General features: G+C 44.2%; 1 protein-coding gene across 12 annotated transcripts in view; it reads left to right on the top strand.

Annotated features, from left to right (window-relative positions):
- LOC133348480 (ARF GTPase-activating protein GIT2-like) overlaps positions 1-25,315 on the top strand; it is an 86,606-nt gene that overhangs the window by 26,842 nt on the left and 34,449 nt on the right. For 11 of the 12 annotated variants that reach the window (XM_061561320.1, XM_061561314.1, XM_061561317.1 and 8 more), the window contains exons 4-7: positions 15,636-15,748; positions 20,150-20,255; positions 20,915-21,001; positions 23,799-23,929. In XM_061561320.1, the coding sequence (XP_061417304.1) occupies positions 15,636-15,748; positions 20,150-20,255; positions 20,915-21,001; positions 23,799-23,929 (437 nt within the window). Of the gene's footprint in view, positions 1-14,509; positions 14,666-15,635; positions 15,749-20,149; positions 20,256-20,914; positions 21,002-23,798; positions 23,930-25,315 lie in introns of those variants that run through there. The other variant, XM_061561315.1, reaches the window with a different exon arrangement.

Below are 25,315 nucleotides of genomic sequence, written 5' to 3'. Positions count from 1 at the left end.
ACATCTGTGCACCTTCAGATGTTAATGTACCACAAACTCTGATAATGCAACAATTAATGAAAATATATATTTACACTGTTGTGCTTAAGATAAGTTTTGCGTGTGCTTCGCTGTTAAAAGGATTGATGATCTGAAAACCAGTTGTGACCTCTCGCATTGTGCTGCGGTTTAGTAACTGCAAAGTGCACCGACTTAACGTTGAGAATTTGAATCCAGTCGTCTTCTAATGCCACGCTTTGATGTTAATGATCCCTTGACACTTTTTACAAATGTGGGCTCCTTTGTGCCATTATTGTGATCGAGTATGTATGGCCACTTAGAGTATCATTTGATTTTTCACCTTGCTACATTACTCTCCATATTTGAGATGGATCCTGAAACACTGTTGACCAATAACAGCACTGTGGGCCCAGAAAGTTGTGTTTGAGAGTAGATGTAAAATGTGTGATGCAAGTGCATTCTTAAGGTCATTGTGTGGCCTTCTGTGGATTGTCACTCATGTCAATGATACCGGAACTGGTTGTGTAATAGTTAAAACAATATCCATCTATGACGTATCATGTTGTTCTAGGACACCGTGCATTTCGACAATGTATTGTGTGGAAGTTAATATATAAATTCTGATGCAAGCGTTTTCGCCACGTAAAAATAGCACCAGCCATGATCCATCCACTGCTGGATAATGGTCGCCCCTTTTCATCGCCATCCCCTCAGTATCTTGCTGCCAACGTTGATCTCAATCCTGCACAAGGCACTGGTCGCCATCGTTCCATCTCCGCAGTGGGTCTCCTCTTCCGGTGGTCTTTCTACTTTGGCTAAACATTTCATCACCAGTCTCGGCCACTGTCCAGCCCAGAGCCCATATTTACTTTTCTTACTTGTCAACATGATGCGTTTGATTCGTGTTTGCTCCCCAATCCATGCATTCCATTTTATGTCTCGGTGTAATTCCAAAGCGTGCATCTCTCCTCTGCGTCTTTGCGCACAATGCAGCTTTTGTCCCATTGTCTTTTGGTGGTCGTGGCTCTAATCCATGTCAAAACTGTCAGTGAAGAGTGAAATCTACCAATTCTTACAAATGCTCCCTCTTGCTCATATTACATCGTGAAAATCTGTCCCAAGCTCTCCACTACATTCTATGCTTCTGCATCGACTCCTATCAGCCAAAGAATCACTGGTAATCCATCACCGAGATCTTCTCCGTGTTTACCTTCTGGCTGTTGTCGGGTTCATGGATTTAGTGTTTTGCTTTTTATTTTTTTAACGCCCCTAGGAAGCGGGTACTTCTCTCGCTGTGAAGCTGTGGTTGACACTCGAGCTTTGGCGCCTGCAAACATGCCCCGGACTAATTAAGCACATCACTGTAATTTGATTTATAGATGGGGGCGGCTAATAAGATCGTTTTTCCAGCACTTAATAAGTTTTGCCGTTACGAAACGTTGGGACGATGTGCTGGCGCACAGACGCTTCAATTTGTGTTCGACTTGATTAAAACCAGAATGTGCAAATAAACACCAAGGGTAAAAAAAAATTAGTCGCTGGCTTATGCCAAATGAGAAGTTATTCATCTTTTAGGAATTTAGTTTATGCATCTATGGTGTCGAAATGGGGCCTCCTTGTAGGGTATTGTCACAGCGGTTACCGCTGCGAATATGGATCACTCACTTGTGTGGATGGCACCCACATCAACAAAGCAGCTGCCACAGCGATAGGATGAGTGAGGCAAGCGGGTAACCACGTGACTAAGATGCAACCGAAAGTCGGCAGCCATCGATCACTGGCAGCCAGCATCAATACATTTAAACAGCAGCCGAAGACAGTGTGATGAACGAGAGGCCACTACTTGTGTGAACACCGAATACATTTCGGCACGCGAAATCCATCGTGTTGTTGCTGCTGCTGCTGCTCTCCACTGTTCCTGTCCAGTCAAACATGTGGGACCAAAGCTTAAGATCAGAATGTTTGTTTTGGGTGATTTTTCCATCGCATTTCGTCACTCAATGCCATCAGTCATTGGGTACTGATGTACTATATATTTTTGCAAACATGGCAAGTTATTTTTTTCTGAACGCAGCAAATTTCTACAAATATAACACACTTGGGCAGTGGTCTTATGTTGCACATGGCACTGCTGTGGTGAGATGTTAACTATCTCGCCTGGTATGGAGGAGGTTCCGGGTTCAATCCCGACCCTGGCCCTTGTATTTTTGTAGTTTGCACGTTGTCCCTGTGGTCGCATGGATTTTTCTCCAGGTGCTATTGTTTTTCACTCCACATGTACTTAGATTGTTTGGCTGCTATTAAATGTCCACAAGCCATTTCGTTGAGCTTTCATTTGTGGCCAGGTTGCTTCTGATAAAGAGCTATATACGTTTTATTTGTATTATTTCCCTTCTACGTGACTTTACCGAAAGATCCAAGAATAAGAGCTATATAGTTGTGTATTTTTTATTTTACCAGGAAACACAAACTGAATAGTTCGTTAAAAACGTACCTCCACCTACAATTCTAGAACTTATTTGAATTGAGCATTAGACCAAATTGTGAGGTGGCCATATGGGATCCTGGGTTCGAATCCAGACTGCTACCCATGAGGAATCCAGACTGCTACCCATGAGGAATCCATTGAGTTGGTCTAACTTTAACCACCCCTGGGCTGCATACACATCATATGAATTGTTTAAATTGCCATTTTGTAGCTCAGACGTACATAAGTTTGACGGACCTGCCAAAATAACGCCTTATCCAGAGATTATTAAATAGGTGGACCCGAGTGTGGATAGATTTCTATTAAACGGATTTCATAAGTAGCTACATGACATTTCAGAGATGTTCTGACAGTGATGAGCCATTAGAAAAAAAGTCAGGAAAACTAAATGGCATGTTTTTTTGCACTTGTAAAAGCTACGCTTAGTTTACACATTACTTTTCCATTATTTTCAAAAGCCATGTCGCGTCACCCCATAGCGATGATGCTTACCCTGCTACAGTTGTACAAAAGGTATCATTCCAAAATGTGTGCGTGATCCTGGAAACAAATGCCAAACCATGAGCTCATTTTTTTCAAAGCGCTTCGGAGGTCACGGGCAAGCCAGAACGTAGGTGCGCGGTCAGAGGCGTCGGGAACGCTTTTCTACGACGATCGCCAGCTTTGTAACGCCTGTGAATCCAGCGCGGGAATTACCCCACGTTGCGATTTGGAAGCTGGCTCCGATGTTGCGGGTGCCGCATTGCACCGTTGCTAGGATTAGGCGAAGGGCTGGCCCCGGGGAAGTCATGCGTCCCGCGTGTGTGTGACCTTGGCTGTTTGAGAGCGCATTTGTTGGCGCCCCCGTGGCCCCAGCTCTATGGCATTCCTGACTGCGCAGTCATCTCCCTCGGAACAAAAACGCGAGCAGCCATCCCCACAATGAAGGCCATTATGCGGTTTAAACATACACGACCTGCCATCGTAAAAGTTACTTTATTTATTTATGTTCAGCTTACATTTGTTTTAGCCTTTGTTCTTACGTAACGTTGCCAACATATTTTCTGAAGTGTGGAATATTGCCCGCTTGATTTTGTCTTGTGCCTATCTACTGTGTTCATTGTAAGGTTTTTGGGTTAGATCGCGCAAGTGTAAATGTGTCAACCCTCCACCACCCGACATAGCTAGTTTAGGTTTGTCACAAACAACGCGCCAATTAATTTCTACTTCAGCCCACCGGTGTGTTGGAGTAAATCCACGACATTTACAATTTGAGTACGATGGTTTGCCGGTAATTACATCCAGAATTGGACGATTTCCCAACACACCGGTGGGGCTGAAGTAGTAACTAATTAGCACGTTGTTTACGTTACAGACCTTATTGGCTGTGTCAGGTGGTGGAGGGTTACGACATTTTTACTTACGCCATCTAACCCATAAACCTTTGAATAATATTGGTCATGAAAGCCTACGTGTTAAACTGTGTGCCGGTTTTGTAGTTTAATTATCATATGCCCTAGTTTTTTATGAAATGGACAGGTGCATTTGTTAAAACAACAGTCTGCATTTGCTAAACTTAGAGAAGTCTTGTGCCTATTTCTACCATTGTGCAAAATAATACATTTGGCGTCTACCGGCATTGTTAACATGTGAGCCTTTGTTTATAACGCGACCCTTTTAGATGCCACAAGGGCATTGTGCACACTTATGCAAACAGCGAATGAGACAACACTAAATACCAGAAACGTTCGACAAAACAAACTGGACAAATGTGAAACTAATAGAGGAATGATTAAGCAGTATGCCAAGAACAGTGGGCTTAAATGTGGAATTTGGTAACAGGTCATGAAAATAACTTTACGTAGAATTTTTTAATGAAAAATGTTGTAGTATACTCTTATATAAGCGCACAACTTTATCTATCTGTGATGAACGCTGCACTTTCCGTCGTTTTCATGCAGGGGGCGCTGCTAACCTACGCGCCCCCTGCATGAACGACGGAGGCGCAGGGACAGACGCTCGATTACGTTGGAATCAATCTGCAGACGGCGGTCTTCTCGCACGGCCAGCTCTAGGTCACCTTATCTCGATCCCGCAATGCCAAACGGGTGAAAGTCCGCATTGAACCGAACCCCCAGCAAGGCCATCTACTTAACGACGACAGAAATTTCACACGAAATGTCGTTTTCAATTAAGTCTTCCAGATGTAAAATGATATAAGCTTTTAATGACGAAATAAAATTATCTAATTCAAAACATACAATTCAAAGATGTTTCATTTTAAAACTTCAAAACGGAGCATCGGGTCGTTGCGTGAATGCATCGTTCGTGTGCAATTTTTTTGTGAACAACCCCTAGTTTAACATATTTGATTAGGTCAGTAGGCATGTAACTTACCCTCCATCAACCTCCCAGTGATTGGATAAAATATCTCAATTCAAAGTCATGCTTAATTTAAAGGCAGTAGTTCTTAACCTGGGGTGCTAAATGCTCTTTCTGGGGGTACAAGACATGCCAGATTGTTTTTGAAGGTAAATCACCGAAACACAAATTGGGCGCCGGCACATAAGTACAACTACTTCTTTCATCAAACCTATTTGCGTATTAAACTTTAACGTTTGAGAACCAAAGGGGTGCCAGGCTGCAGTAAAGGTTAAGAACCACTGATTTTTAGAATACCTTCTTTGTAGCATTATTTACAAGGTCATGTGTGTCTCATTTGTACAGCATTCCCCACTTTATTGGCCAAAAACACTTGTATACATTTTAAAATCAAACGTATTTATTCCCACAAATTATTTGAAGTAATCATCAATGTTAGAGTATTTCAATCAGTAACCTGATGCATTGTTGCATGCCTAGTGCCCATCTCATTAATATAACCACACAGGTATGAGGATGATGGGATGCTGCTGTGGTGTATGAGTGAGCACACTAGACTTGCAAGTTAGAGGTCACTTTCCGTCAGCTGGCTTGGCAGTTGAAACAATGGTACAAGTTTCCCTATCCCCCACTTCTGTCCACCCAGCAATATAAATGGGTACTGCAAAGTCAGTTGATGGCAGGCCATGTTTGGTGGAGTAAAGTGAAAATACTTCCAAATCTTCCAGGATGTCTGGCCAGAATGGAAGAGTAGGCCAAATACCTTCTATAGCTTTCTTTAGTGGAGGCCCTTCAATCAGCAGCCACGTGTACATGAGCACTCAAAGGGCTGCTCCTTTACCTTCTACCGCGAACTATGTATTCATGTTGATATTATGCTTTCGCATCGTATGGAGCCAACCGTGATAATTAATCGGTTTGAGTATGGAACCTGCTGGAGCACTCGTTGGCAAAAGACACTTGGTTTCAAAAGCCTTGCGGCAAATGTTCCAGCAACTTGTCTAACCATGTTGACTCCACTCTACCGTGATCTTTCAAATTTTCTATGCATTTTCTTTTCCCCGATATTCCTTTTTGGCTTGGCCCTTCTCTCACGATTTTAAACCATCTTTCAGACTTTTTCTAGCTTCAGCCGTGGCACCTGTTTACACAGCAGTGTGTCACAACAATGTGGACCCATTCTTTTGCCAGCAGCTCCCTCCCGCATAACGGCATGATGGTGGGAGAGTACACAGTGCATTGGGGCAGATGTCTTCTTACAATTTTTGTTCCCACCCATTGCTCCTCCACCCACTGAGAATAGCACTGAGATGTGGTAAATTTTAACGGATCTGTGCCCCCCCCCCCCCCAAATATGCCAAATAATACCAGCTAAGCTTGTGAAATATGTAACCAGGTGGGAGAAGGCTTCATGAAAACACTCGTAACAGTGTTGACATTCACATGGCTTATTCGCAGGAGCCATGTGTTGATCTGTTCCATACAGTTCTGCGTTTTGGTGTGGAGGTTTACTGGGGGGGGGGGGGGGGGGGAGGTTCCCGAGATGCTTGCCCAAAGCCGTTTGTTGTAATGTCTGATGTGAAGTTTCCCCATAAAAGCCGACAGATGGGGAACTCGGGCGATGGGCGAACGTGTAGATGAGCGAGACGTGGGTATCGGCGTGTGAAATGTCAAGCACATTTAAGACCAGATTGAATCTCCTCTCCAGAGCCACATTTGTTTGTGTGGGTCTCAAGCTGCCATGCCCCCATGAGTTATACATTCAGAGGTGGCCTTAGCAGTTTTGGGGCCTTAATTGGAACCACTGATGGGGGCAGGATAAGCCGATCCCAAGCACTGCATTGCACCGAATTCTCCAGGTCTTAACATACTTTTTCGCCTGTGTTTTAAAGCAACACTGCATTAAATACAGGTGGCTTATTTGATTATTGAAAATATTATTTAGCAACACCCACGATGCGAAATTTAATTTTCACAGGTGTCCTGGAGCCATTAAATAACCTGGTTATTGCCTAATCTGTGCATGACCATTACTTTGAGGTCCCCCATGAGGAACTTGATGATTTACAGCTGCATGTTGTACCAATATTGGATGGCAACAGCATTACGAATAGCACTACCTCATATCCACTGCTGTATAATTAGAAAGTTGGTTATAGCTTATGATACTCATTGGGTACACAATAAACGGAGAATAATGCTCGAGTGTTAACACAAGAATAATGGCCGTGGTGTACCGGTTAGCACACAGGACTTGTAATCCAGAGGCCCGTGTCCAATCTCCCCCCCGTGTGGCAATTGAAGCAATGGGCACATTTCTTAAATCCCAGCCACTTGTCCATCGAGTAGTACAATGGGTCGACCAGTTCGTCAATCGATCCACGGGGTCACGTTGAGTGGGAAAAGAGTTGATTATTGCCATCCCGTTCAAGAGGTCTGACCAGTGTGGCCAAAGACTAGGCCCATATACCATCTGGTGAAGGCCCTTCTACTAGCAGTGGCATGTGTAAGCAATTGTAGGGCTACATTACACCTTTACACGACATCAGTAAAACATTTGTTTTGCATACGCTGCCATTAACGTTGTCAGTTTAAGCAGAGTAACAGCATACACTGTGCAAAGCTTGTGAAGGACTGAACTTCGCTATGCAAACGTTGCGTTTGCCATGAAGATAAAGTAAACACTTGCAATTTGAATTATGGATTCCAATATGAAGCATGACCTTTGCACATAGCATAGCCACTGCAGTGTGCGATTAGGCAACAAAGAGAAGCTTGTAGTGAGTTTAAGTTAATGCGCTGCTGCAATGCGTCCTCTAGTATAAAAGTGCTGTTTTCTACGTAGTAAATGTATGCGGCTACTAGAAGCAGTGTGACTATGCAAAGCAGGTTTTTAAAACATTAAATGACACTTTTTTTATTCAGGAAAACCTCAGTATCAACTCATTTTCAAGAGGGTCCTGCCAAGTTCAGTCGGGCAGGAGGGGGCAATGCTGCTATGTAATATCCCAATTGAGTAATTTGCAGGTCAATTTTCAGCATTGAGATGTCTGACCAACACCAGTGAGTGTGATTTTTAGATATGGGACAAAACCAGTCATCCAACGAAACCCATGCAGAACATGGGGGAGAACATACAAACTCGACACAGCACCGGAGTCAGGAATTAAACCCACGTCTTTCTTGCAGCGAGGCACAAGTATTACCGCTGTGCATTTCTACCACAGGTAAAAAAATATATTTATGGCACTGCCATCTATTTTCCCCAAATATGACAATCAGTTCCTCTTGTGGGTACCAGTAGTTACAGCCAAGAACATAAACTATTCCTCTATATCCATACTGGCTTTTTTGCCCGTCCAAGGACGGGGTGTATCTTGCAGTAAATCTGAAATCTATATATATATAAAATCGTGAATCTGTCTGTCTGTCTGTGTGTCTCCGGACCATACGCACTTTCATTGGACGGCGGTTGCCCCTGGCAACGGCTAGCGACGCCTTCGCCGCTTTCATTGGACCTGGCAACGGCTAGCGACGCCTTCGCCAAGGGCTGCAGTTTCATTGGACGGCGGTTGCCCCTGCCAACCGCTAGCCACGCCTTCGCCACTTTCATAAGCTCCATAATTAATTAAATAATAGCCATTACACAGTATTGTTGGCGCGCTAGGGTGGGGGGGGAAGGAACGCCAGCCGTACCCTGCCTATTCCAAGTCGACAATTTTAGGCGAGGCCGCAGGCTTTGCACGCTACTAGGCCTCGACACCCACCACGCCACTGAGGTAAATTCATCAAAGTTTTTCCTACTCTTCACTACACCCCCACCACAATGTGTGCTATTAATATTACTTTTAAACCCAACGCGCCAACAATCGATTACTTTAATGTTCACTGTACAAATACTCATTAAGCTGGGTGAGCGTAATGACAGTCTATGTACACTGTAGCCTGCTTATTAAGCTCTGTGAGCGTACTGTCCACTCTCATGTAGACTCTAGCCTGCTTATGAAGCTGAGTGGGTGTACTGGCAGTCTAATGTAGACTGTAGCCTGGTTATTATAATCGATTCTTTAAATGTTCTTTGTACAAATAGTCATTAAGCTGCTTTAGCGTACTGCCCGTCTATTATGTAGACTGCTGCCTGCTTATTCAACTGGCTGGGTGTACTGCCAGTCTATCATGTACACATTAGCCTGGTTAGGAAGTAAAGTTAGTCAATTTGTAACACGTACGCTTTCGCAAACATTATTCATAAACAACGTTATTGCGTTTAGATCGCCTTATTTATTAAGGTGTTGTCACCCTTATCCACCACCCGACACGCCCAATCTGCACAAAATTGTCACGTTCATAAAAGACTAAGACTTGACTGCTTTAGCCCACCGGTGTGTTCAAGCGGAAAACCACAACAATTACCATTTCTCATGAAAAAACTACTGTATAATTATGTTTAAACCCCACGCGCCAGTAATGGATTTGTTTAAATGTTCACTCAACAAATACTCATTAAGCTGGCTGAGCGTACTGCCACTCTAGAATGTACAGTGTAGCCTGGTTATATTTCTGGGTGGCTGTACTGACAGTCTATCATGTACACATTAGCCTGCTTCTTAAGTAAAGTGAGTCTTTTTGTAACACGTACGCTTTCACAACCATTCTTCAAAAATAACTTTATTGCCTTTCGCTCGTCTTAATTATTAGTGTTGTAACCCTCCACCACCCCACACGGCCAATCAGTCAAAAAGTGTCCCGTTGATAAAACACTCACAAGTCTCTGCTTTGGCCCACCGGTGTGTACAAGCGTAAAACCACAACAATTCCCATTTCAGAGTACGTCCTTTCGCTGATGCTGGATGCAATTACCAGCCAAACGTCGTACTGTTCAGTTGTCTGTCCATCTGTGTACGATCGCTTGCGAGGGATTTGCCGGGAGGCACGTCCCGTGCCCCGCGATGGGAATACGCATGTCACTGTGTATGTGTTTGTGTGTATGTATGTGTGTGTCTGCGTGTATGTATGTGTGTGTATGTGTGTGTCTGCAGCAAGCGCGTGTATGTGTACCTATGGACACGCGCGCGTGTGTTGTGTAGGGGGAACGGTAGTGTAGTGGTTAGCGTGCTGTCTGTGTCTGTGTGTGTGCGTGTGTGGTGTGTGGAGAGCGGTAGTGTAGTGGTTAGCGTGCTGTCTGTGTGTGTGTCTGTGCGTGTGTGGTGTGTGAGGAGCGGTGGGTGTAGTGCTTAACGCTACGCTGCGCTACCAACCCGGCGAACCCAGTTCCATTCCCGCTCACGGCCACCACCGGTGACGATTATTTGAACCTCCCCTAGGTCGACTCGGCCTCAAACGAGTAACTGGTGTGGCGTATTAACATCGCCACTGGGGAGACAAAGGCGGCCGGCCGTGGTGGATACAAGTCCCGGGCGAAGCCGGGTAGTACAGCTAGTATTCCAATAGAAAAAAATCGTTCAGCTCATTATTATTAATGAGGGGGGTTGCCCCATTTGGAGTGACGTCACCCGCTAATAGTTATTGGGGAGGGGTGCGACATGTGGAGTGACGTCACTCATGATTATTAATGAGGGGAGGTGTGCAGCATGTGGCGTGCCGCGACCTTGTGCGTTCGTGTAAATTGCCACGTGGGCATGAATATTAATGAAGGGGGGGGGGGGGGGCTCTTTTGCAGTGACGTCACGTACGGATGTAGCACTGTGCTGCGTAGATTTATTTTTTTATCGTCACTTTCTGAAAATAAACGTCATATTTGAAGTGACTTTGAGTAATAAATTATTTAATTCTGCTCGACCTTCCTCTGCGTTCGTGTAAAAATCCACCCACTCGTGAATATTAATGAGGGGGGTGGGCCTCATGTGGAGTGACGTCAGGCGCGGGACACATTCTTGGCTTATTATAGTCGCAATGTTTTATCGCCCATATAATATTCCAGTACCGCACTCGTGTTGTCCATTACATGGATGGCCCACGCTGTAGAGATGGCACATGTCAATAATCTGGTAAATGAACAGCATGGGTCTTCAGACAAATCTGCTCTAGAGTTATGCACTTTGAAAAAGCCTGCTGGTTAACGGGTCTCAAATCATGAAATACATTTTAGCATTCATGTGGAGAGGGGGAACCGTATTCATTTGTAATGTAGAGCCCTTTGTCAAGTAACAGAACGATGAAGGCCCCCCTCTATAGCCACGTTGGTTATGGGGGTTGTCACACCATACTTCACCATGCTGGTCAATATGGGGTGGGTCACGGGGCCCAGATTCACTTCCAATATTATTTGCCGCAGATTATATCCATGGCTGGGAATCGAGCGCAGGTCATTCGGTTCATCGTGCACTGCAATAACCACTGCCACCAGTCAATTCTGTACCAACCCATTAGTTTCATAACACCAAAGTTTAAGTGCGAATTAAATAGTTTGCACCCAAATATATGTCTGTATACTCCAATCTGTTTTCATTAATAAATTGCCAAATATGATCCAAGACATGCAAGAATCGGGTCCATCTTATTCTCCCCACAGTATAATTAAGAGGTACCGACCTAGTTTTGTGGATTACACCTCCAAATACAATACAAGACGATTTAGCCAGATTGCTTTTAAGGTGAAAAGCATCGATGGTACACGTGCTTTGAAACCCATTGACAGAGCCATTAAATACAAACTTGAAGGGCAATTTGTATGTCAGTGGCCTCGATTTTTTTTAAGTTCAAAATCTTTCTTGGTGGCAGGTATTGACAAGTCTGGGTGCTTTAAAAAAATGGCACTTTTCTGCTGGTAGTGTCAAAGGAGCTTTTCCTTCATTTCAGCAGTGGGACACCAATCCCTGTGCATGCATACGCACGAGTAGCCGCTTACTAGCAGCAAGTGCCTAAAATATGCAGGATCCTCCAAAAAAAAGTCCTGAAACTCGTGGCTTTCATAGATGTCAATTATTACACACTGGTCAACAAACAAACATTTTTTTCTGGCCTGGACTTTTGCAGCTGTTTGACTAATTTCAGGGTGCCGATTCCCAATCTGATCTCAGATTTGCTCTATCACATCTCATTTTATGCTATCGGCATACCCCATTTTCATTGATTTTACCCGAAATTAACACTGTCACTTATGATTGCAAGTTGTTGCCAGTCAGTGACTGCTTTAGTGTTAAAATATGGTGCTGTATTTTTAGGATAGTGTTTATATCATTTTATGTAGATATATATCCACATTTATTAAATATTTTTCTTCTGCAGTTTTTATTGAAAATGCAATATTTGATATCTCAAAAACCTGATGCGAGACAAAAACTGATGCCAGATTTGGAATCAGCACCCCAAAATAATCTTAAAACCATTGGAATACATTATGCCAGAAAAAGTGTGACCAGTGTTATCAACAGGCACTCACACCCACCTCCACCAGATAACAACCTCGTGCCACCTCAGCAATCGGCTTGAGACAACTCCTCCACACCATCCAGCAGTTGTCCAATCCTTGAGCCCCAGCCACAAAGGGTTCCGTTCCACAAGTTTTGGTAGCGTATGCAATTAAACTTCCTGTTGTTCAGGCCAAGGCACAGTCGTCGGGCAGTGGGGAGCAGATCTGACGACATTTGTCATGGTGCTTTCGCACGTAGCAGGAAACTCACAAGCAGGTTTGCCATGTTCTCCTCCGACTTCGTCACCTTGGGGTTGGTTGGAAAGGCTTCATTTTAACTCTTAAGTTTAAAATTAGTTTTTCCATCCTGCCATGGAAAATAAGTTACTCCTTGGCATAGGGTGTTGCAAGCGACACACCCCTTTTGCTTCCACCATGCACCTACGATGCCCTGGACTTCATCTTGGCCACACGCCAGTATCACTCGGGTCCCGACGGCCACAGGGGTGTCCCGATTACACCAAGGACCATTGTGTGTACAGCATATTATATTAGTACTAGCTGTACTACCCGGCTTCGCCCGGGACTTGTATCCACCACGGCCGGCCGCCTTTGTCTCCCCAGTGGCGATGTTAATACGCCACACCAGTTACTCGTTTGAGGCAGAGTCGACCTAGGGGAGGTTCAAATAATCGTCACCGGTGGTGGCCGTGAGCGGGAATCGAACTGGGTTCGCCGGGTTGGTAGCGCAGCGTAGCGTTAACCACTACACCCACCGCTCCTCACACACCACACACGCACAGACACACGCAGACACACACAGACAGACACACACACAGACACAGACAGCACGCTAACCACTACACTACCGTTCCCCCTACACACACGCGCGTCCATAGATACACATACACGCGCTTGCTGCAGACACACATACAGTGACATGCGTATTCCCATCGCGGGGCACGGGACGTGCCTCCCGGCAAATCCCTCGCAAGCGATCGTACACAGATGGACAGACAACTGAACAGTACGACGTTTGGCTGGTAATTGCATCCAGCATCAGCGAAAGGACGTACTCTGAAATGGGAATTGTTGTGGTTTTACGCTTGTACACACCGGTGGGCCAAAGCAGAGACTTGTGAGTGTTTTATCAACGGGACACTTTTTGACTGATTGGCCGTGTGGGGTGGTGGAGGGTTACAACACATTAATAATTAAGGCGAGCGAAAGGCAATAAAGTTATTTTTGAAGAATGGTTGCGAAAGCGTACGTGTTACAAAAAGACTCACTTTACTTAAGAAGCAGGCTAATGTGTACATGATAGACTGTCAGTACAGCCACCCAGAAATATAACCAGGCTACACTGTACAGTCTAGAGTGGCAGTACGCTCAGCCAGCTTAATGAGTATTTGTTGAGTGAACATTTAAACAAATCCATTATTGGCGCGTGGGGTTTAAACATAATTATACAGTAGTTTTTTCATGAGAAATGGTAATTGTTGTGGTTTTCCGCTTGAACACACCGGTGGGCTAAAGCAGTCAAGTCTTAGTCTTTTATGAACGTGACAATTTTGTGCAGATTGGGCGTGTCGGGTGGTGGATAAGGGTGACAACACCTTAATAAATAAGGCGATCTAAACGCAATAACGTTGTTTATGAATAATGTTTGCGAAAGCGTACGTGTTACAAATTGACTAACTTTACTTCCTAACCAGGCTAATGTGTACATGATAGACTGGCAGTACACCCAGCCAGCTGAATAAGCAGGCAGCAGTCTACATAGACGGGCAGTACGCTAAAGCAGCTTAATGACTATTTGTACAAAGAACATTTAAAGAATCGATTATAATAACCAGGCTACAGTCTACATTATAGACTGCCAGTACACCCACTCAGCTTCATAAGCAGGCTAGAGTCTACATGAGTGGCAGTACGCTCACAGAGCTTAATAAGCAGGCTACAGTGTACATAGACTGTCAGTATGCTCACTCAGCTTAATGAGTATTTGTACAGTGAACATTAAAGTAATCGATTGTTGGCGCGTTGGGTTTAAAAGTAATATTAATAGCACACATTGTGGTGGGGGTGTAGTGAAGAGTAGGAAAAACTTTGATGAATTTACCTCAGTGGCGTGGTGGGTGTCGAGGCCTAGTAGCGTGCAAAGCCTGCGGCCTCGCCTAAAAGTGTCGACTTGGAAGAGGCAGGGTACGGGTGGCGTTCCTTCCCCCCCCCCCCAGCGCGCCAACAATACTGTGTAATGGCTATAATTTAATTAATTATGGAGCTTATGAAAGTGGCGAAGGCGTGGCTAGCGGTTGGCAGGGGCAACCGCCGTCCAATGAAACTGCAGCCCTTGGCGAAGGCGTCGCTAGCCGTTGCCAGGTCCAATGAAAGCGGCGAAGGCGTCGCTAGCCGTTGCCAGGGGCAACCGCCGTCCAATGAAAGTGCGTATGGTCCGGAGACACACACACACAGATTCACGATTTTATATATATAGATAGGATTTCACTTGCAGCATAATCCCTCGCAGTCCCCAGCAGGCTGTTGAGTTGACTTTGCTTGCCGTCATTCCCTGTTCCTGCTGTTGTGACGACCGCCGGTAGTGCCGCCTGTCGATTGGCTTAGCGGTGGTGATATAATCCACCTCCTGTGTCTGCTTTTATACACAGCCCCGAGCCAATGGGAGAGCAGCTCCACTCTAAGCCGTTGCACCTGGCTGTCGACAATTTCTCCTAATCAGAACTTTGCACACGTTTTATTCAGCCAATCAGCTGCTTGAATTTGAAAAGCATTCAAAATCAACCAATGGTGAGCAAGCGTTCAATCACCTGCTGGGGAGATGAGTCAATTCCCTCTCCACACTTTCAAAATCCAACTATCAAGGTGGTAATTCTGCAGGCTGTACAGGTGACTTGCCACTTCCCCAAACGTGCAAGTTAAGCCAATCAGAGCTCAATAACATCTAATTGACTGCGCATTCATTGTTAGCCAATGGGCTTTCCGACCACGAGATAATGCTCAATAATGGCAGTCGTCCCATTGACAGCATGGTCGAAAACCTGCCCGCCCTCCTGAGAAGTTACTGCACCACTGCACAGTGTTTGCTGTGCATTTACACTTTGCCCTATAAACAGCCAGCAACCGGAATTAAATTCCCAGCCACAGCTAACTTCAGTGGCTCTTGATATCTGAACCAGAGTGTGGAGCCTCCCTCAGGTCAACGCCACTTTAAATGAGTATCTTGTGTGTGTTTAATCAACATCAGCAATGGGGCGGCTGGGCGTGGTCCTGTCCATACCACCTCCTCGCTTGTGTGCCACGCCATCCTTAATAGGTGCTCACGAACAGCACTTGCCAGAACCGTCTGTATTTAAAAGGCTTCATGGAAGGATCATTGTCTCCCTGTGTGTGCAGACAGTGCAGGCCCTTGTGACCAGTGGCGCCAACTCCATCTGGGAGCACTCCCTGCTGGACCCCGTGCAGATACAGAGTGGCCGACGCAAACCCAACCCTCAGGATAAGATCCAGTGAGTGCCAGCGATGTCATTGCCGTCCGTCAATCTCACACTGACCGCCATCAACGGGTGTGCTCACTGCCATCGCTCACCTTAATCACCCTGGGTCATGAATTTTCATTTATTGCCGTAAACATTGTCATCGTGAATGTATGACCATAATCGTTCGGTGTTTTTTATCACTATTAGACACAAACTTTCTGCCCTGATCGTTAATGCAGTACTCAGTATTCACTGTTAATTTTGGTTTATTCCGATATTGATTCCCATCACTATTGAAGTAATTGCAGCATTAAATTGCATTAATGAATGCCTATCGAGTATGCCAATTTAATGTTCCGTGTCTTCATCGCCGCCGTTAAGGTGGTTAAGGTGTTATCATGCGGTTGTCATTGCACAGTACACTGGCAGATGCTTGATTATACGGCTGACAAAGTCACGCTTATTGGAAAATGTCGGGAGTGGAGAAGGGAGGGAGGCCGTTTGCTTACGTTTTTTTTGCATGGCTTTTTTTCTACCAGTGGGTCACCTTGAAAGCCACAAGCAATTATTTCTATGTTGGTTGAATAAGAAGCGTCAAATTGTATGTCAACCATCACTGTGATTTATTAGTCTAAGCAGCCGTGGATGCAACCCGTGCAGCCCGTGTTATTGGACTGCAACCAAAGCAATTATGGCAAAGACACACACATACACATACCCATTGCCGTGAATCCTTCGCCATCCGTACAAATTAGTGTTGCGAGATTGTAAATGTTAATGATTTCATAGAGTAGCTTCTTCTTTAAGTAGGCCTTCGTCCGCTCGTGTCAAGATAATTATCGAGTGCTCACAATATTTGGCGTGTAAATAATTCACTCGTTCCCGCCCAGCGATTCGATAACGATTCAGGGTCGAGGCTCTGTTCAAGAATGGGGGTTTTTTTGCGATAATTTTTACAAACTCATTTATACTGTTATCTTCATACTCTTTGTTTTTTTCCGGTAAAGTCACGTAGGTAAAAAATAAAATAAAATCAATGAAAACAACTCAATTAAATCACGACGTTTCGGGCGCAACACAAGCGTCCTTCTTCAGGTGGGGACAACGTAGCGAAAGCGCAACCGCTTAAGTGTGTCTTCATTTGGGTAATGATCCTACTTTATTATAATGTTTAGTGCGGGTTGGTCATCCTACATAGAGAGAGGAAACGGGAAGAATTAATACTGTACTCGCACCATGAATGTTCTTGGAAACAATTCATTTTTAAACAAGGCTGGTAAGAACTTTGTGTGTATGTTGAACTTCGTTGGCAATGTCCGCCAAAATTGAAGTGGTGTTGTTAATGTCCTTCTGGCTGAAGTATCTTCCTCTTCCACGTGTCTGGCCCACTCGAGTGGGGGTCCGCTGTCCTTGCCAACCTTCCTCTGGCTGAAGTATGGCTCTGACAGAAGTTACGTGCTCATCGTAAATATTACCGTTATGTATAGGTCGTGCGGCTGCACCAATGAGAATTGCCTCGTGTCAGATACATTGGGCACAATGTAATTTGTTGTGACAGTGCACGTTTCATTTGACAGACCCCATTGAAGTGTTTCATTTAGTTTTTCTCTTCCATTCGAGGTTCTGAAATAATGCTCCGTTATGGGCTTTACTTGTTGATCTGGTGCAGAAATAGATTTACTTGTGGTTTAATTTTTCCTCGGTTTAAGAATGTGAGTGCATTGTTTGTTAGTCTTATGTTTGAAGAGCAAACCTCTACGTCGGTTTTTCAGTTCTGTTTAATAGCTCTCCCCGATTTGTTTTACGGCTTGAATCGTGTGTTATTCAGTGTGGTGTCCAATGTTTTGGCCCAAGTGCTGGGAGCTTGTTCAGGAAATAGATTAAGCAGCTAATTTCTTTAGAACTGCTTTTTGTGTTTAGTTTATTGTCCTTCCCCCGCACCTCCAATTAGCACGGTTGGCTACGTATGGTGCGAAAGAAGTTCAACATACATACATACGTTGCCTGCCGCTGCTGGCATCACTAGTTCTTGAATGTTGGTTGAGCCTCAGCTCTCCCCAGCACATGGGGCGAAACGTTGGACATCTTGCCGAAAACTCATCAGAGAGCTATAACAACGAATGAAAAAACATTATGCAAGCATCAGGTATCAAATGGTGGGTGAATTTTGGCTTTGGTGGACTTTGTGCTGGGTTATTGCAAGATAAGATATTTATGCTCGTTTTTTTTGCAGGTGAGGTTTGTATGTTTTCATATTCAAGTGTGGTGGCGCATGCTTGTAGTTCAGAAAATTCAGGGGTGTGGTTTGTTGATCATCCACAAACTGAGACTGAATATCTGTGAGACGGCACCCGCTGTGCAACTTTTTTTACGAGGAAGCACAGCAAATACGTTTATGATTAGGTGGACTGAGATGAAATGCTTCCTTCTGATATTTGGCGATGCATTATTTTAGTACATCGCCAAATATCAGTGGTTATCAATGTGCTTTTGAATGTCCAGAACCGTGTGTTCTTATTTTCCCAGCTGAGAATGCATTTGTGTTACTCTTCATGCATTATGTTATTTGACAGCCGAATGCATTTGAAAAGCGTGGTCTTGCTGGTTTTGTAACGTTCTATTCCACAGCAGTTTGTGATGATCTGAAACCATAAAACCCGGCTTGCTGGACCTTCGAGTTATTGGCTCAATTTCAGAATGCCATAACCCAACCACATGCAACATAGAGCAGTTTTATTAAATGATAATTTAAGCATAGACCACCCAGCTCTATTACTATAATATATCTGCATCGGCTTTCAGAATGTCATAAAATAAAGGTCGAGGCAACGGTGTTTTAAAAGCGCATAGCAAGGAGCCCTGCCAAGCTGGCTGTAATTGAAAAATGTCACCACAAAAAAAGTCCACTTTTGCTTCAGTTAAAGATTAGGAACTCATTTCCCCAGCACATTGGCAAGAGGAGGATGATCAGGGTGATAGATGACACCTCCATGCAGCACGTTAAATCGTGTGTGCTCTTGATACGTTCTTGTCAGACGAGCCTTGCCCTAGGGATGGATGAATTGGCGGCTTTCTAGACCGACACTTTTGGGAGTAAATTATAAATTTAGAGATATGCACCCAATTTCCTCCCATCCTCTCCGACCTCCCGCCCGACACATTTTTTTCCCTCCACAGCCTCGCCAGAGACAGGTATTTGATACTAAGGAGATGCCGCCAGCGATTACACACTCAGGCGCAGCTGCCCAGCTGGAAGTTTCATACGGATGTGCTGTGTCGCCATAAATCAGCTGTTTTTAATATTGCATTTTTATTTTGCATCCCACATGTTGAACGCCAGCCCGCAGCGTTTGTGGCATGGAGGAGCAGCGATACATTTATTGTGCGCACGGATTTATGAGCTACATCTTGTGTGGCCTTCTAGCAAAATGTTAAATTGTACAATTACATTACAGGTCAAAACAATAGCAGTTGAGTTATGTTCCATACATATTTAAGTCACATTTAAAGTTATAACTAGGGTTATGAAGTTGAGTAGAATCAAGGTTATGTAGTTGAGTAGAATCAACTTCGTAAGGCTCGCAGGATAGTTTTCCATGTGGCCCACGTGCTTTTGAATGCGCATACAAATTTGGAATTGTGAAAATCAGCAATTATTAGTACTCTATCATTGGCTAAATATTATACATTATTGTGGCTATATTTCACAGGTAGGTGACAGATAAAATTTGTTTGCCAGATATTAGGTAAAACTCCTATTCAAACATTTGTTTTCTGCGACGGCATTGCCGCACAAATAGTTACGACTTCCTTTATACAAATTTTAATTTCCTGTTATATTTGCTAACTATCTGAATTGTATTTTTAGAAAGTAATGTTCTTTATGATAATAGACGCCAAATTCAAAGTGCCATAGCAATTGCGAAGATTCTTGTACATGTATTCTAAGCATATTCTGGATGTCTGCTGCATTGGTAAAGTATGCTCTTTATAATTTATATCGCGTACACCAACGGGAGGTAGAAGTCATATTCATTGTCTTTGGTTCTGTGGATTCCGGTTCAGCTTCTGAGAAGCTAATTTCTTAAACGCACAACATACGTTTGAAATTGTGCATGTAAGAATAGATTTCTTATCATTCTTGCAGTTATGTTCAAAATATATGCTATGCGTGTTATCTGTAGCATAATGGCATAAACGAAACGGAACAAATTGGACAAACGGTAGAAACTGGATTGGCCACACAAACGAGACAGACGTGGAAAATTAGACAAAAAATAATGCCTTCCTGAGTTGAACTGAGACCCTGAACCATAACAATGAATTGCATCTCCGTGCAATTGAATTACTTTCTTCGCGTGCCTAGTTCTGGACTGCAGAATTAGCAACGGGGTGGTGGGGAGTCTGACAAAGTCCGCGTCTGCCCTGCAGTCCCACCAAGGCTGAGTACATCCGGGCCAAATACCAGCTGCTGGCATTCGTGCACCGCTTCTCATCTCGAGATGACGAGAGTGTTACTGCCGAGGACATCAGCAAGGTATAACAAAGGCCTGAGGGTGTCGTGAAAACTTCTGTATGCGCAGTGTTATCCATGCCACAATGTTTCAGCTATGTGAAATCTCCTACATCTCGTTTATATTTAAACACTTGGAAGGCACCGTGATCACTTATGTGTCCTATCCAGTTTTCTGTGCTGCAATATTGTCATCTGTTATTGCCAAAGTGTTTTTTTCTTGTAATTATTTTAAGAATATGGAGGGTGTTTGAAATATATTAAAGAGTTGCTTAAATACACTGGATATTAAGTGACTTGGTTTTGAGATGTACGATAGAATGTACCGATGACCAAATCATTGCCCAGAATGTGCTGGATCGCATGGGATCTTGGAAACAAAGCAGTTGAGCCTGGAAAGCACTTTGATGGATGACCAGCATGCACGCCAGGTTATCATAGGTGGCCACATTCCTTTTGCAGGGTTCAGTCAATCCGTCTGCAGGAAAGCCACGCCGCTCTTGTATTCATTTAAATCGTCGTCATTGTTATTGTTATCAAATTGAGAAGCCTGCAAAGGAAGTTTAAAAAAAGTTGCACGGATGTTATGGCTGCACAGCGGCGCCCTCTCCCCGCCCTTCTACAGGGAGCATGCGTCTGCGTCCGCGGCGAGCACACCTTGTTGTGTTTGTCCCCGTTTGCAGCAACTGCACTCGAGTGTGCGAACTGGGAACCTGGAGACCAGCCTGCGGCTGCTGTCCCTGGGGGCCTATGCAAACTTCTTCCATACGGTGAGAATGCCACATCGCCGTGGTGAGCTGGAATACATTCGACATCTGTTTTATTCGGCTCGAGGAGCAGCCACGGAAAATAATGGCTAGCACACTGGACCAGCAATCCAAATGTCGCCGATTCGATTCCATCTACCGGCATTATCAGTTGAAACAATGTACAAATTTCTCTAATCCCACCCAGCAGTATAAATGGCTGTGCTGCAGTTAAACTACCAACAGGTTGCGTGTGGTGGGGTAAAGTGTGGGTATATACACCTATTCCAAGATGCCTGGCCAGCATGGAAGAGTAGGCCAAATACCTTCGACTAGAGGGCTCTCTAGAGCTTCCGCTTGTGGGAGGCCCTTCCGCCAGCAATAGCGTGAGCGAGCTTTTGCAGGGCTCTGCACCTTTACCGTTACCCCTTTTCTTTAAACTGAAGGCCCTGACCCAGCTGCTGCTGCCCGACTATTGTGTGAGCATCGTGGCCAAATGCCCATGGGAGACTTGCAGTGCGTGACTTGGGCCTGTACATTCCCAGTGGCTGCCAATGTGGATGATGAGTGATTTGTGTTAATTGTGCATTATTTAGGAATGCCAAATTTCAATAGTTATTGGGGGGGGGGGGGGGTTTGTTACCGTTTTTTGTTGTAATCTTATTCTCTTTTTAAATGCACAGTGCTTTTGGACATTAAATTTTGTAAAAGGTGCGATATTAAATAAATGTTGATGATGATGGCAATGAGCGCACTACTGCGTAGGATTTTAGAGTTGTTCCGCACAGTTCTCCGATGTGTTTCCGGGTTGTGCCGCGTATTGTTCGGCGTCATTTGTGACTTGCTGGAAATTCAGCTCCTGCAGAAGTTCCCAGCACACACGGAGAACCGTCAGACATGCCGAAACAACACGCGGTACAACCCGAAAACACATAGGAAAGCGTTGATGATGAGCTTTGGAAATCTGTGGTGGTTTGCAGGATGTTATTTACTTGTGCGTTAACTCCTGACCCAAATTATTGTTTTATGTTTGTAATTGATGATTCCAATGAAATACTTTGGTACACTCATGGAAAATACATTTTTGCATGCTCATTTGCTTTGGGTAATGAATTGCACACGACTTCTATCTATTTGTGTAATTTGCTTAATGTATCTTTGTACCTGATGCTATAAGCAACATATGTAGACAAAACAATTAATCTGTATAGCTTTCCAGCTTGGGGATTTATTCATCTGTACATTGTAGATCATGATTTCTAAATCTGCTCGATGAAGGTATCTGTTTCATTTCCCAGTGCCCAGCAAATTACCTATATAGCAGCTGGTGCGTTTCTTAAATTCGAGCCCATATGTTTAAGTGCAGTGTCTTAATCGTGTGATTGGATCCTGTACTTATGTTCTGCATGCCCATCAAGTGTGCAGAAGAAAGCACGAAACTTTGTCATTATTTTAAACGGTTAACTGTTAGACCGTGTTGGACAGTGTTCCACTCCTGCCACTTTAATTTCAGCAGCCTCTTATATGCGTTTGGAGGATGACATTAGAGAGTTTGGTGAATAATAATACCTGAGGTGCTCATGCATGAATTACCTTTGGCAGTAAATCGTCTGCCATTCTGGCAGCTTTACTGTAACACTACGTTGATGCAGTGAGAGAAATGCCATTGTCATGTTTTCCTGATGTACGGCCTCGGGAATCAATGCAGGGGCATTATTTTGACATTGTAGGTTAACATGGATTATGTCTGTGGCTGCTTTGACTGTGAGTGAAAGCACATAAAGGGCACATTTCTGCTGCTGATGCTGCAAAAATTGCATATGCCAACCTGTTTCATGATGTTAGAGAAGCTTGGTGAGTTAAATGTACTTAGTCATTTAATTAATTATTTCAGGATATTGCCTTGGGCAGATGAGGAGATTATGGTTCCACCCAAGTGGTTACACATGCTACCCTGGAAAATGATAGGAATGGGACTAACTGAGTTGCCTGACTATAAATAATCCAGTGACCAGCTCTCCGATGTATTTTTTGGGTTTTAGCAGCGTGTGGGCTCGACTCCTTGAATAGCACGTGATCACCATATCCGACGTTTGGTTGCCGATTTTTTTTTATCGAAGAAGATCCCAGCACATGGGGCATAACGCTAGAAGTCATGCTGAGCGACACGCGCTAACAACCCAGAGGACTCACCGGAGCCACACGGCACAATCGCAGTAACCTCGCCGACAACAAACAAAAAAACTTGACCGGCTGATGCGCTGCGTCTGCTGCAGGAGCTAAATAGATAGTTGCATCGTATGAACCGTAGAAGATGTTGAAAGCTTGGGAAGGGGGTCTTCGTCCAGCAGTGGGTAGATTACGACTGGTGAGGATGATGATTTGTAATGTTGGCAGTTGACGTATCGTTACATGCCTCGTCGTGCCGTGCCCATCTCACGTTGTTCTTGAGGCCACGAGGAATGGCATGCGTTTGGCCATGTACCAAAGTGCCGTACGGTGGATTTATGGCTCTGGGCAGTGATAGGAAGTGGAAGATAAACTGTAAGTGGGCCACTGGTGTGGGCAGACATCTGCTCAAAATGGAAACGTCATTAAACAGTAATATAGTATGTATACCATATCTAACACTTATTTATCAGGTTTTTCATATCTTTTTGTAAAAAAAAACCCGACAATATCATCGTGTGCACTGTTTGTATTTGTTCTGTTACCTTGTGTCCCTGTGGAGAGAAACGTGGCTTGCATCTGTATGAAAGTTAAGTCTCTGTTGCCCGCCCTCTCAATGCTGCTGCTGCTTTCTCGCGATGTGTTGGGCCAGGATAAGGGCTCCACTCCTCTCCACGTGGCAGCCAAGGCTGGGCAGACGCTTCAGGCAGAGCTGCTGGTGGGATACGGCGCAGACCCTGGGGCTCTGGACATCAATGGAAAAACCCCCGTGGTATACGCACGGTATGTATGTATGTTGAACTTCTTTTGCACCGTACGTAGCCAACCGTGCTAATCGGAGGTACGGGGGAAGGACAACAAACTAAACACAAAAAGCAGTTCTAAAGAAATAAGTTTTCAATATAGATGTAAAAGGGCATAGCTCTCCAGTGGCTTCCTAATATCGGATGGAAGAGCATTCCAGACGGCCACAGAAGCGCATCTGAAAGCGCGCGATGCAGTGACCGTCTTTATTCGGTAGTTAGTCAAAAGCTACTGTGAGGATAACTGGAGTTTGCGTGATGGTTTATGCTCCTTGACGAGATCAGCAAGGTATTGTGGTTAATTTTTTGCTAGCACTTTTCTTTATAATGAGTGTGACATGTTTTCGCTCGGCAACCGGAAGCCAATTCAGCTCAATAAATCATATGGTACATCGTTGCTGCTTCAGTTGAACGTGTACATTAAGCAATGGGTACATTAAAATAGTGTGTATATTCCTGTCACTGAGAAGAAAGGAAGGTCTTGATACTTTGGCTGGCTGGCTTTATTCAGGAAATATTAAGGTTTACAGAGAAAGTCTTAAAGTCACTGGGGAGGGTAGGAACGTAATCCATCATGGGTAGGCCCTCGTCCAGCAGTGGATCAACAGTGGCTGCTGATTATGATGAAGGCTGTTGTTAGCTTTGCCATTTGCGCCTTTGTTAATCTCACTCCGCAGCAGAGTCTATGCATACAACTGACGATAGGGCAAAGGGTATTCACAGTGAACACCTTGCATGCAATTTTAATACCAATGAATTGTGTCCTGCTCAAGCCCACATACTTTGCTTACAATAATGATGTTTCTGATATGAATTTGTTACCCGTGTAGTACACTAACATAATTTTAGAGCTGGACATAATTGTTACTGCACAAAAACTAAAAAATTGTTGCAGGATCCGTCAAGTTAAGCATAATGCATTTAATCTGTTTTATTATGATTAGTCTTACTGGTCTGCCGGGATATTCAGCAGCTTCAAAAACACGAGCAATGAAAAGGCTGCCAACCCAATCAATGTAATGTGGAAGCAGAAAGAAAATTGAAATGGATGCTTTATTGAAAAACAATGAATCCCACGGGGCAAATTAAGGGATGTAATTTGTAAGCCTTCTTTATGTTCTGTGGGAGCTGAAGAAAATCAATAAGGCCCCATTCTCCGCACAATCTCGCCGGCGGTCTGATTGTACATCTAAATCAAATGCGAAGTCCCTGCGCGAGGCATAATGTTAACTTATCGGTTGTTTTGAGCACAATTTATACGCGCAAATTTAGCCTTTTGGTGGAGTTTTACTTTGCAGTGACACACAGATTGACGTTGAAGCCAGCTCCGGTCACAGTTATCATAGACTGCTTTATTTTTCTGTTG

Source organism: Lethenteron reissneri, chromosome 27 (genome assembly GCF_015708825.2).
Source record: "Lethenteron reissneri isolate LAM-NWPU_2019-01 chromosome 27, ASM1570882v1, whole genome shotgun sequence".
NCBI classification, from domain to species: domain Eukaryota; kingdom Metazoa; phylum Chordata; class Hyperoartia; order Petromyzontiformes; family Petromyzontidae; genus Lethenteron; species Lethenteron reissneri.
The sequence above is the reverse complement of the archived record's forward strand: the minus strand, read 5'-3'. Positions and strand labels throughout refer to the sequence as shown.